Raw genomic sequence first — 14171 nt, forward strand, 5'->3', positions numbered from 1 at the left:
CAATAATAAAAGCTCACTTAATTGGGTTTACTTTTGTGTTTTCACGTGTTTGTGTATGTACTGGTATCATTGCCTCCGAATGTGTGTGCGCGCGAGTGTGAGTGTGAGTGTGTGTGTGTGAGAGAGAGAGAGAGAGAGACCGAGACCTAATCATGACAATGAGTTTCCAACAATATCCCTGAATGGATTTTTTGGTACCAGCCGGAGGCAATTAGAAAATATGAGGTAAAGATTCATAGAATGAGGCTTTGGTGTTGAAACTGTTTCCGAAGCTGTGCAATCATGTGCATCTATCTAATATTTGATGAAAGCTGTGGTATTGATATTAGTCTCCTGCAAGCTTCCACATTGAAATTTGTTAAACGATGAAGTCGATCCATAGTTGCAGTTAAGCTCTCAAAATTGTTTCTGCACAGCACTAATGTTATCAAATGAATTAGATTCGTAACATAATCCGGTAACTCCAACAGTTTGCGGTCAATTAAATCAAGAAACACAAGGTTTTCATAGTGTCTATGAGCCGGTGGTTTTGGTGACAATGACACAAATGGGGGCTTCTTTGCCATCCATTTACCAGATAACGTTGCAGGCATGATTGAACTTGACATAGAGAATGGTCGTTCTATACCACTTCCCTCTACGTCAACGTCCCTCAAGGATCCCACATTTCCTAAGCCCTCAGGCAAGTGAGAAAGTCTCGAGCACCCAGAGACAATGAGACGGGTAATGTATGCCAAATTACAGATACTGTCTGGAAGACAGAATGCCTTTGCAGTTTTTCAAATTTAATATCACAAGCCCTCGAAGCCGCTCAATTGATGGGAAAATCCATGTGAAAGATGTTCCATCCAAATGAAGCTCTTTTAATCCTTCCATATCTTCTTCAATTTCTGGAAACTCCTTAAGCCTTGGACAGCCAGATAGAGTAAGATATCTAAGGGACTTGAGTTGACAAATGCTGTTTGGAAGACTCTTAAGTTCTCTGCAACAATTTAGGTTCAAAGTAACAAGCCCCGTAAGAATGCTAATCGATGAGGGAAGTTCTTCAATTGCAGTCCGACCTAGATAAAGCTCTGATAGCTCCTGCATACTTCCTGAAATCTCTGGAAACTTAACAAAATTTGAGCAGCCAGAAAGAACAAGGGTTTTAAGAGATTTCATGTGAATTCTGCTTGAAAGAATCTTAAGTTCTTTGCATCCTTTAAGACTCAAAAAAACAAGGTGCTCAAGATCTGAAATCGATGGGTGAACTTCAGTTAAACTTGTACAACCTTCAAGATTTAGAATCTCAAGATTTTTTGCTTCAGTGATGTCGGGGGTTTTGTTGAGGTATTGAGAATGACTTAAACCGATGAATTCCAACCTTTCCAGATGCTGTAACAACAACCAAGAAGACATCCAATAAATAATAAGGCATCTGACAACTTAACCATTCAAAAGAAACATATGAAAAATGAATATTGTACCTTGTTTCCTTCCCAAAGTTGTTCAATCTGACTATACGGCATTTCAAGATCAATAACATTCTTTGGGTGGAAATTGGATGGCAAGGACTTTAGGGGGCACCCATGCCAGAGTAGACACCTCAACTCATGAGAGAGAAATTTTAAATGCCCACTCATGTGTTGTTTACAGTCACCATTTGGATGGGATCGATCCTCCCATGATGCGTTTACCATGGATCGGGTACAGTGGATTTTGAGAAGTCTTAGTTTTGTCATTCTAACTAAAGCTTCAGCTTCAAAGTATCTCTTTTGAGTTGGCCAAGTTGAGGATTATGCCTTCAACTGCTTCTGTAGCCTGGGATAACCAAACAGTGGAAATTCAGTAAGTGAAAATATCCAGAATTTGATTTTTGTCATACTTCAGTTTTCTACTCAATATTACATGCTTAAAAGAAAGAGGTAATGAATATATCTCATTGTATTTTGAGTTCATGCACGATGAACATCTTCATAAATCCATAGCCTACTTCTTCCAGACTCTTTATTGGATTCTTGGTGGACTATTTCCCATCCCATTTCTTGCAGTAAATCATGCATCTCAAGAGTATCATAATTTGAGATAGTGATGAGAGTTCTGTTAACTAGTACTCCTAATCCACTATGGGGATAAAAGCCACAGCTATCAAGAATTTTTGTTACATAGTCTTTCTCCATCCCTTTAAAGAAACAAGCAATATCTAGAAATATGTCCTTCTCTGAATCATCTAGCCCATCAAAGCTCCTTCTAAGAACATCCTGAATTCCCATGAGCTGGGTTTTCTTTGTTTTACTCAACACATCTTCCCACTCCCGTACACTTCTGTTATCAAGCAAGGATCCCAAGATTTTAAGTGCTAAAGGCACACCATAAGCATGCTGTATGGCAAGCCTTGCGAGACGATCATAATCTCTTGTGGGTTGGTTTGTTTTGAAGGCATACTGCCTGAAGAGTTCAAGAGCTTCTGGCTCACTTAAGTTCTTGGGCTTATATACCACAACAGCTCCACTTAGTAACTGCTTATCTCTTGTTGTTATAATGATTCTACTTCCACCACCAAATGAATGCTGCTTTCCAAGTAAGGCTTCGATTTGGGATAATTTGTCAACGTCATCAAGAACAATGAAAACTTTTTTCCTTCGTAGCCTTTTCATTATCATTAATAGCAAGTGCATGCGAACAAATTAAACTTACTTATAATTTTTTGAATCCCAACCGGATAATCGGTGGCTGTAGCAAGAGCGGACCTCCAGCTCTGCACCTCCTTCACATCAACGTTAGAATAGCTTTCATGTTTAGCAAAAGCTTCTGCAAAACTTCCCTCGAGTTTACGAATATCGGATGGATCCACTTCGTAGAAAACAGGCACCACTATCTGCTTTTGTGTATCCATGCATTCCAGTATCTGGACGAGTTCTTTCAAGCACCACGTCGAAGAAGCGTAGTTTTCGGAAAAAACTATAATCGATAGCCTCGAGTCGGCAATAGCTGTAAGGAGCTCCGAAAGGTCGTTGCCTTTTCGAAGCTCTTCGCCATCAATGAAGGTGTTGATTGCTTTCTGATTCAGAGCTTTGTAGAGATGGCCGATGAAGATCTTGCGAGTGTCTTCCCCTCTAAAATTCAGGAATACATCATATTTCCCACTACTATCGGATGAAGAAGAAGAAGAACAAGAAGAAGCAGCGAAGAGCTAAAAAGAAAAAAAACGTAGTGGGTGAGCAAAAAGCAAATACCAATGAAGACCGGACCTGTTTCCCAGGGATTTTGATAGCACAACCTTAATTCCACTCTGGGAGCCACCATTAACATCCGACGAAAGTGAAATACCTGGTCTTCAGTAAATGTTGGAATTGGAGGGATGCTGAGATTGCAGGTCAACGCCCTCCCTCACTCCCTCCCTCCATTGTCGGTCAAAGGGATTCGGATTGGACTTGGTTGAATGGGCTAAAGTGCGCACCGGTGTCATTTGGAAACATGTAAGGCCCAAAGCCGGTGGGCACTTACCATCCAATGGTAACTTTCTACTCTTTTCTAGAGCTCAAGATTTCAAACGTGACATGTTAACATGAACATTTCTGACGTATAACAAATGGCTAAATGAATCAAGGAGGAGATGAATTGTCAAAAGACAAAAGGATGCAGTGTGAATTTGTCTATTTGGCATCCAAGCTCCAAATTGGACCCTTAATACCTTTTAGGAAAAAAAACGACGCCACGAGTCAAACTCATGAATTTTGACCATTTGGAATTGTTTCAACCTCCAAAATACAATTTTAAGTTTATAATAAAAATTCAGACTTTTTGTTATTGTTCAATTTATATATGCCATTAGTCCTTTGAGTTGTCCCAACAGATGTACTATATTTATTTAAGCCATTTGGCTGTTCATTTGTAAGCATCAAGCTAATCAATTAAACAAAACAACCCTGGGTTTTCAACCAAAATCTGGTGGACTCCAAAAATTGTATTTTTCGAGGGCTTACGTTTGTATCTCTCTTGCTTCGTCCTGCGTCACTTCCATAGGTTATTGCAACTTGATTGGCAATTCTTACCTGTGATTTTGCCAAGAACACGAAGTTCCACTTCAGAGTTTTCATGATGATGTTTGGGGCTGCAACATGCTTCGGTTTTGCATTTCCTCACACTTAAGCGATGCAGCTGTGTTTGGCAAAATCATACCTACTCGTCCTCCTCTTCCTCCTCCATCTTTCACCACCTGTCCCTTCTGCACGTTAGGATTATTCACTGTCACAAATCACAATATCCCCAGAAACAAAGCGTGGATCCAAAGTTTCCTCCAAGTTCAAGGAGCTGGGATCAGTGCTTGTTGACTTGCTACCGCTAAACACCATAGTCTATAGAGAACACATTGCCTCCATCAGACAAAGCTTATGAACCACTGACAGATATCAGAGCTGAAGCATCCACCAAGCCGGCAAATTTGAATAAATTTGAAAAATAGATTGATACAGGAATTAGAAGTTATCCTTCTGTTTTAAAACATAAGTGTTGAATAACATGGTATTTATATAAAATGTAATGAAATCTCTCTGCATTGTACCTTCTTTCAAAAGCATCGCTGCATTCCTGTATATCCACCGGTTGAGAACCTTTGAAGTTATACTTGATGATAGCTCTGGTATTGATTTCAGTCTCTTGCAAGCTTCCAATTTGAGAGTTGTTAAACAAAGAAGTCAATTCATTGTCGCGGGTAAGCTCTCAAAAAGGTTTCTGCAAAATTTTAATATTTTCAAGGAAGATATATGCTAATACAATCCAATACCTCCAACAGTCACTTAAACCAAGAATTTCAGGCCGGAGTGACAATAATTTTTCACAGCAGAAGTAGGAACCAAAGCTCGTTTTAAGCACATTATGAATTCTTTTGTGCGGGATTCTCCTTGTTTTTCCCAACACATCTTCCCACTCGCGCACAGTTTTGTTATGAAGAAAAGCTCCCAACACTTTGAGTGCTAAAGGCAGACCTTGAGCATATTGTACGACACGCCTTGAGAGCCGAATCAGCTGATCGTAATTTAAGGTGGGTTATTGTTACACCCCACCCCCGATTTTAAAGGTAGTTTTGGACTCCGACCACACCCTCAAGGTTTTGTTTCTGGGAACTCACACGAGAATTTCCCAGTGGGTCACCCATCCTGGAATTGCTCTTGTCCGAACTCACTTAACTTCGGAGTTCTGATGGAACCGGAAGCCAGTGAGTTCCCAAAAGACCTCACGCTATATGGAGGTGGGCATGTATATATAAGGGTACTTGGTATTTATGTCATGTGGCTGCAAAGTTATTACAGCTCTACGAAGTGAAATTCTAAATTCATATGGAACAGAATTGGGCAATTAAAAACTTAATTATTCTAATTAATCTTGTTTTCATAAGCAACATAAATGTGTTGTTTGCAATTGAATTTTTCAATTTCAGCACATCGAGCCATTTCTCTTGTTCTAATTTTGAATTAACATTACAACAAGCTCCTCTCAACCTCTGTCAATGTCAAAGTGGATGACTCACGTTATCTGAATTGGCACTTCCAAATACAAGAAGCTCCTTTCCACCTTCACTGGGTTCAGTGTGCTGTGTGGAAACGCTAATTTGAAACCAATAAACTAATACGAAAAAATATGACAAAACAAACAATTAAAAATGACAGATTTATACTGGCTCGACGTAAACCTACATCCAGTTCGGGGACAACGAGAAAATTCCACTAATAAACAAAAGGAAAAGGAGATTACAAAGAGTGCTCTCAAACTCAAACCCAAAATACACCCAGATACACTCACAAACAGAAGAGGGAAAAAACGAATTACAAACAAAATATTTGTCTCTCTACAACTACAACAATCTCTAATTGGTTTCACTCTTACAGAACCTTAAATGCAGCAGCTCCCCATTTTATTTCTCTCTTCCATTGGGTGTCGGCTCTTCTCTTTCCTTTACACTAGTGCAGCTGCTTCTATTCCCACCGTCTCATCCAAATTGCACAATGCGAGGCTTTATATACGAGCACTAAAAAGAACTAGCCTGTGATCCGCATATGCCAACTAAAGAGCCACAACAGTTTGGTTTTAGGTCCGCGTAGAAGGGGTCAAGACCCAACAGGACTGAGCCATCAAATCCAACACAGAGGGGATTATTCTCTTCAGTTTTCCTTTGCCCCATCAGGAAGTACCAATCTTTTAGAATACAAATCCTCTGCGTCAGAGGTATCACTTCCACTTTGTCCACCCTCGTTATAGCAACACCCCTCATGGTTCCTCTCAGAATGAGCAACTCTTACCAGTGATTTGCCAAAAGCACGAAGTTCGACTTCAGAATTCTCATGATGATAGTGTTGTTCTTGAAAGTGGAATTGACCCGGTTGTATCATGCTTCAATAATGCACCACCTCAAATTTGGGATAAAAGGGACCACACGGGCTTACAATTAGCTTCCTCTCACAATTGGCAAAAAAGAGATTATGCACCTCCTCACAATTGGCATAAAAGAGACAAACTCCACTCCTTCTGATGCGATGCTGCTGAACTGGTGCCCCAGAATCACATAATCTGACTCAAGTAACCTGCCCCTTGTGATGCTCAAATCAAGAAAATCAAAGCAGAAACCGCGCTCGCCATGCTCTCCTTTGAAGGTACAAAAACACAGAGCAGATAGATCAGATGAATAATGGGCATACTTGAACTTAGTAACACCGCACACTGCAAATCCCAAAATCTTATGATCCGAGACTGGTGGTAGATGCACAGTTACGGAAGATCTGCTACACTGATGTCTGAACCAATCTGAAAGTTTACTTCCAGGAAGATACATAAGCATGGAAAGAGGTTGCAGATTACCCTGCAGAATGAAAACACAGGTAAACTGGACTTGCATTAGATATGTTTCGTACTTTCGCACGTAGAGAGAGAGAGAGAGAGAGAGAGAGAGAGAGAGAGACCTGATGAGCTTCCACAATATCTTCAAATAGATTTTGCACCAGCTGGAAGCAGTTTGAAAATGTCAAGTAAAGATTCTTGGAAAAAAAAAACTTGCTTGATCTTGAAACAGCTTCCAAAGCTGTGCAATCATGGGCATCTACGAACCTTATAGTAGATGAAATCTCTGGTATTGATTTCAGTCCCTTGCAACCTTCCAATTTGAGACTTGTTAACCAATGAAGCCAATTCATTTCTGCAGGCAAGCTCTCAAAATTGTTTCTGCAGAGTTCTAATGTATTCAATAATGATAAATGAGCAATACCCAATAATTCCGACACCTCAAACTTTGGGCAACCAGAAAGACTAAGATAGTGAAGGGACTTGAGATCACAAATGCTGCTTGGGAGACTTGAGTTTTCTGCAATCTCTTAGGTTCAACGTAACAAGCGCTGGAAGATTTCCAAAACAGTAAGGCCCGTGAGTTTACTAATTGACGACGGCAGTTCCTTAATTGCAGTCCCATCTAAGTATAACTCTGATAGATTCTCCATAGCATCTGAAATCTCTGGAAACTTCTCAAGGTTTGAGCAACCAGAAAGATTAAGGGTTTGAAGAGATCCCATATGAATGCTGCTTGGCAGGCTCTTGAGTTCTTGACACCCAAATAGGTCCAAAACAGTAAGGCCCGTCAGTTTGTTAATTGACGAAGGTAGTTCTTTAATGGCAGTCCCATCTAAATATAACTCTGATAGATTCTCCATAGAATCTGAAATCTCTGGAAACTTCTCAAGGTTTGAGCAACCAGAAAGATCAAGGGTTCGAAGAGATCCCATGTGAATGCTGCTTGGCAGGCTATTGAGTTCTTGACACCCAGATAGGTCCAAATGCGTAAGGCCCGTGAGTTTATTAATTGACGAAGGCAGTTCCTTAATCGCAGTCCCATCTAAATAAAGCTGTGATAGCTTCTCCATAACATCTGAAATATCTGGAAACTTCTCCAAGTTTGAGCAACCAGAAAGATTAAGGGTTAGAAGAGATCCCATATGAATGCTGCTCGGCAGGCTCTTGAGTTTTCGACACCCCGATAGGTCCAAAACAGTAAGGCCCGTGAGTTTATTAATCGATGAAGGCAGTTTTTTAATGGCAGTCCCACCTAAATAAAGGTTTGATAGCTTCTCCATAACATCTGAAGTATCTGGAAACTCCTCAAAGTTTGAGCAACCAGAAAGATAAAGGGTTTGAAGAGATCCCACATGAATGATGCTTGTCAGGCTCTTGAGTTTTTGACACCCAGATAGGTTCAAAACAATAGGGCCCATGAGTTTATTAATTGACGAAGGCAGTTCTTTAATGGCAGTCCCATCTAAATATAACGCTGATAGATTTTCAATAATATCTAAAATCTCTGGAAGCTCCTCAAGGTTTGAGCAACCAGAAAGATTAAGGATTTGAAGAGATCCCATATAAATGCTGCTGGGCAGGCTCTTGAGTTCTCGACACCAAGATAGGTTCAAAACAGAAAGGCCCGTGAATTTGTTAATTGACGAAGGCAATTCTTTAATGGCAGTGCTATCTAAATATAACCCTGATAGATTCCCCATAACATCTGAAATATCCGGAAACTTCCCAAGGTTTGAGCAACCAGAAAGACGAAGGGTTTGAAGAGATCCCATATGAATGCTGCTCGGCAGGCTCTTAAGTTCTTGACACCCATATAGGTCCAAAACAGTAAGGCCCGTGAGTTTATTAATTGACGAAGGCAGTTCTTTAATCGCAGTCCCATCTAAATAAAGCTTTGATAGCTTCTCCATAACATCTAAAATATCTGGAAATTTCTCAAGGTTTGAGCAACCAGAAAGCTTAAAGGTTTGAAGGGATCCCATATGAATGCTGCTCGGCAGGCTTTTGAGTTCTCGACAGCCTGTTAGGTCCAAAATTGTAAGGCCCATGAGTTTATTAATTGATGAAGGCAGCTCTTTAATTGCAGTCCAATCTAAATAAAGCTTTGACAGCTCCTCCATAACTTCTGAAATCTCTGGAAACTTCTCAAGGTTTGAGCAACCAGAAAAATTAAGGGTTCGAAGAGATCCCATATGAATGCTGCTCGGCAGGCTCTTGAGTTCTCGACAGCCTCGTAGGTCCAAAACAGTAAGGCCCGTGAGTTTATTAATTGACGAAGGCAGTTCTTTAATGGCAGTCCCACCTAAATAAAGGTTTGATAGCTTCTCCATACCATCTGAAATATCTGGAAACTTCTCAAAGTTTGAGCAACCAGAAAGACGAAGGGTTTGAAGAGATCCCATCTGAATGCTGCTCGGCAGGCTCTTGAGTTCTTGAAACCCAGATAGGTCCAAAACAGTAAGGCCCGTGAGTTTAATAATTGACAAAGGCAGTTCTTTAATGGCAGTCCAACCTAAATATAACTCTGATAGATTCTCCATAACATCTGAAATATCTGGAAATTTCTCAAGGTTTGAGCAACCAGAAAGCTTAAAGGTTTGAAGGGATCCCATATGAATGCTGCTCGGAAGGCTTTTGAGTTCTCGACAGCCTGTTAGGTCCAAAATTGTAAGGCCCGTGAGTTTATTAATTGATGAAGGCAGCTCTTTAATTGCAGTCCCATCTAAATAAAGCTTTGACAGCTTCTTCATAACTTCTGAAATCTCTGGAAACATCTCAAGGTTTGAGCAACTAGAAAGATCAAGAGGTTGAAGAGATCCCATATGAATGATGCTCGGCAGGCTCTTGAGTTTTTTACAGTCTCGTAGATTCAATATAGCAAGGTTTTTCAGAGCTGAAATGGATAGGTCAACCTCAGATAAACTTGTACAACCTTCTAGATTTAGTTCCTCAAGACTTGTAGCCTTTGTGAAGTCGGGGGTTTTCTTAAGGTATTGACAATGACTTAAATTGATGAATTTCAACTTTTCCAGAGGCTGTTAAAAAGTCCAAGAAAACATGCAGAACACATCTCAGAACCTAAACATTGAAAATAAATGTATTTACGCAAATGAAAAATCGTACCTCAGCTCCTTTCCAAAGTTGTTCGATGCAACTATTGCTCATGTCAAGGTTTACAAGATTCTTGAACTGAAAGTTGGATGGCCAAGACTTGAGGGGGCAACCACGCCAGATGAGACACCTCAACTGAGAACATTGGAACTTTAAGTCCGCAATCCAGCGTTTTATGAAGCAATCATGTGGAGCTCGATGGTCAAATGAATCCCCGAATGCAAGCTCATCTTCTGCTTCACTTGAAGTTTGACTGTCAAATGAAACCTTGGATACAAACCCATATTCATCAAAGTACTGGTTGTAAGTATAAGCGCCATCACGGATCATGAGCAGTCTTAGTTTTGTCATACTAACAAAAGCTTCAGTATTTGAGCATCCCTCTTTAAAGATTGCTGAATCCAGGATTATGCCTTCAACTGCTTCTGTTGCCTGGATAAACCAACAATGTAAATTAAAGTGAAGGAAAACACCAAGAACCTTACTGAATATTATAAACAATGCATGTTTGCTATAAAATAGATTTTGGTCGAAAGCTGAAGTTTTCTACGAAACATTGCATCAGAAAAAGACATCTCACTGTATTTTGAGTCAGCACATGACGAACATCTTCATAACTCCACAACCTACTTCTTCTCCCAGGCTCTTCGATAAATTCTTGGCGAACGATTTCCCGACCCATTTCCTCTAGTAAATCATGCATCTCCAGTTTCCCCCACTCTGAGACAGATATGAGAGCTCGATCGATTAGAACTCCTATTCCATCATGAGGATAGAAACCAAAACTGTCCAGAATTGCAGTTGCATAGTCTTTTTTCACTCCTTTAAAGAAACATGCAATATCTAGAAAGATCTTCTTCTCTGTTTCATCTAATCCATCAAAGCTTGTTTTAAGCACATCATGAATTCCCCTTTGTGGGATTTTCCTTATTTTTTCTAACACATCTTCCCACTGGCGTACAGTTTTGTTATGAAGATGAGCTCCCAAGACTTTGAGTGCTAAAGGTAGACCTTGAGCATATTGTATGACACGCCTTGAGAGCTGACCATAATTTCGGGTGGGTTGGATTGTTCTGAAGGCGTGCTTCCTAAAGAGCTCCAGAGCTTCAGAATCACTGAAAATCTCAGGCTTGTAGGTTGCATCAGCTTCACTTAGTAATGTCGAATCTCTTGTTGTCATAATGATTCTACTTCCACCACCAAAGGAATGTTGCTTTCCTAGTAAAGCATCAATTTGGTCTAATTTGTCCACATCATCAACAACAATAAGAACTTTTCTCTGACCTAGGCTCTTTAACATCGCCTCGAAACCCTTACTTGAAATGTCCGAACTCACCACCTTGTTATTCGAGATACTTGCTAGAAGTTGTGTCTGCATATGTAGTTTGCCATTATTCTTGAAACCCTCCTTGACATTTTCAAGAAAGCAACAAGCTTCAAATTCACGAGCGATTTCATGATAAACAGCACTAGCGACAGTTGTTTTGCCTAGACCACCCATACCCCATATTCCGACAATACGAACATCATCCTTATGCAACCCAGGAGGATCAGGATATAACAATAAATGCATTTTACGCATATGAGAATCCATTCCAATCAATCCAGTATCTTTGCTTGACGAGACTTGGATCAATCTCTTAAATATGTCATCCACAATTTCCTCAATAAGCTTGGCATCATCCCTGTGTAATATGAAAAACAGCATTGCCAATTTTGCTAAGAAAATATACATTATACAGTGACACCGAATTAAACTAGATGCTTTAAAAATCCCAATTCAAAAGTAATTAAGAATATAATCGAACAGTAATTACTCGTATTTTCGCGAATCCCAGCCGGATAAATTGGCAGCTCTGGTTAGCGCGGACCTCCAGCTCTCCACCTCTTTCATTTCGGCGCTCGATTCACCTTCGTTTTGAGGTAAAGCTTCTGCAAAACTTCTCTTGAGCTTACGAACTTCAGATGGATCAACTTGGTAGAAAATCGGCACCACTATCTGCTTCTTTGCATCCATGCACGCCAGGATTTTGACCAGTTCTTTCAAGCACCACGTCGAAGAAGCGTAGTCCGGGGAGAAAACCACGATCGAAAGCCTCGACGACTCGATAGCCGCAAGGAGTTCCGAAAGGTCGTTGCCTTTTCTGAGCTCTTCGGCGTCGATGAAGGTGTTGATTGCTTTCCGACGCAGAGCACTGTAGAGATGGCCGACGAAGATCTTGCGAGTGTCTTCGCCTCTGAAATTCAGGAAGACGTCGTATTTCCATGAGGAAGAGGAAGAAGCAGCCATTGACATCTGACAGGGACAATATCCACAGCAGATGGTCAGCTACCGACTCGCCTAATGCAACGTAAAAGCTGAAATGGCCGATTGAGCGTCAGATTTTGGAGTTGGGAGTTAAACGATCGGCTGGAAAAATTGTACCCAAAAATATGATTCTGTTTGGCTCATCAGTGCGGCGATGTTGGATTCGTGAAGGATGATGGAGCATTCGTGTCCTGCACTTGTTGGGCTGTCTTTTGGTTTATCTCGTGCATCTGTTGGAGGTGCTGTGTTCGGATCCCTGCGGCCGTTCATCCGTTTGGCTCACCAGTACGGCGATGGGGACGACGACTTCCAACAGTTTCTCTGCTGCTAGGGATTTGTTCTTCTTTGAGCTTTTGTTTCTGTTCGGGCCTAATCTCTGTTTTCGGGCCTTGTTTCGTTTTACTTGTGCTTTTTATTTTTTTTTCTTTTGTTTTAATGAAATATTAATGGAATGTCCACTTGACCAAAACCAAGAAGAAGAAAAAAATTAATCTTAAGAATACTAAATTTTTTAAGTTAAATCTATAAATTACGTTGTGGTTGTAAATGATTAAATTATTTTTTAAATATCAATTAACGTGATATTTTTAATTAATGGTATATTATTTAATTTATAAATTTGATTTAAATTTTTAATTTTCTTAACATTATTCACAAAATATATAATTCTAAAAATTTTGAAAGAAAAAAACTCTGTAAAATGATCGGGAAGTCAATGAGTCAATGTAAATGATTTTCTTCTTACTAGGTGGTTTCCTAGCACTATCCCCAAAAACAAAATTTTGAAAGAGAGAAAACTCTGCAAAATGGTTGAGAAATCAATGAGTCAACTTAGATATAAAAAAAAAAATAATAATAATAATAATAATTTATTTTTATTGTTGTAATACAATCTAATGGTATCCTCTTTACTTCAAATTCTTATTTTCAATTCTTTTTAAAAATGAATTTGAACCATATTATTACTAGTATATTGTGAGATTAATCCTAACATTCCTTTTAGCGCATATAATATCGTTTGTTAAAAAAAATTATTTTTATTATTAAAAAACCAGAACTTTACTTTAAAACACTGTTCTAAAAATCGTGCAGCCGCCTAGGCGTTGCACGGCTGACTGCCGTTTCAATTATGGCCTAATCGTTAGAAAAATCGGATAACCCATTCAGCGGCGCTAGACGGGCAAGGCAGCGTTAGGCGGGCAAGGCTCAGCTGAGTTTTCTGGGAAACTTTGTACTACAGCCGCATATCTTCAAAGCGTTTCTGGGTATAGAAAAGCTGCGCCGTCGCGATGAAGGAGGAAGATGACGATAATGAATACTAACATTTTAAAATAACCTACACTAAACGACATCGTGGTCGTGGGTTGTGTTTATAAGTGAAATAGCATAAAAGCATCTTTTTTATTTGAACCTTAAATATATGGACTTTAGCAATGTAATGGGCTTGTCCACCCAACTTTTAAAGTCCAAAATGAACCTAATTATTTTATGAATTTTTTTAGTCAATTAGTGGTATTTTTATATTACCTGTTAATTGAACACTATTTATCAATCAAAATTTAAGAAAAATGCAAGTATAATTTTTTCAAGATATAAATAGACACTTATTAATATGATATATATTAAATTTATTTAAATCTGCCTAGTTCATCTAGGTTCCCGCCTAGGCCTTGCCTAGCTGCCTAAGCGCTAGACCCCAGTTCGCCGTCCGACTAGCGCCTAGTGTCTTTTAGAACCTTGCTTTAAAGTCACAAGGTTTCACAAGACAATTGGACTAAAAAAAACCCCTGAATTAAAAAAAAAATCCACAACTAACGTGAAAAATTGATTTCTCATCTCCAAGGGTATTTTGTAAAAAAACATTAAACATGACACGTCCCGATCCCGATGTCCTCGGGACATCGGGATGGTCATGTGTTGGCCAACACCCGAAGGT

At 39.6% G+C, this 14171-nt stretch overlaps 1 protein-coding gene and 1 pseudogene across 1 annotated transcript; both read right to left on the reverse strand.

Annotated features, from left to right (window-relative positions):
• Positions 1-150: 150 nt before the first annotated feature.
• On the reverse strand, positions 151-6250 carry LOC137721140 (TMV resistance protein N-like; annotated as a pseudogene).
• LOC137720808 (TMV resistance protein N) lies at positions 5636-12646 on the reverse strand. The gene is made up of 6 exons (XM_088692535.1): positions 12353-12646; positions 11745-12223; positions 10508-11612; positions 9940-10359; positions 6936-9851; positions 5636-6835 (listed from the first exon to the last, which is right to left on the reverse strand). The coding sequence occupies exons 1-5, from the start codon at positions 12503-12505 to the stop codon at positions 7350-7352; spliced, it is 4659 nt and encodes a 1552-aa protein (XP_088548661.1). The 5' UTR covers positions 12506-12646; the 3' UTR covers positions 5636-6835; positions 6936-7349.
• Between the last annotated feature and the right edge of the window lie 1525 nt (positions 12647-14171).

This window comes from Pyrus communis, chromosome 1 (assembly GCF_041283825.1).
Source record: "Pyrus communis isolate YQ-2024b chromosome 1, ASM4128382v1, whole genome shotgun sequence".
NCBI classification, from domain to species: Eukaryota; Viridiplantae; Streptophyta; class Magnoliopsida; order Rosales; family Rosaceae; genus Pyrus; species Pyrus communis.

What these genes read in the sequence shown, in the direction of transcription:
- LOC137720808 (XM_088692535.1), bottom strand. Translation starts at nt 12,505, where the DNA reads ATGAACGGCCGCAGGGATCCGAACACAGCACCTCCAACAGATGCACGA. An exon ending in AAACAGAATCATATTTTTGG is followed by an intron (nt 12,224 to 12,352) that starts GTACAATTTTTC and finishes TGTCCCTGTCAG; the next exon opens with ATGTCAATGGCTGCTTCTTC. An exon ending in ATGTGCTGACTCAAAATACA is followed by an intron (nt 10,360 to 10,507) that starts GTGAGATGTCTT and finishes TGGTTTATCCAG; the next exon opens with GCAACAGAAGCAGTTGAAGG.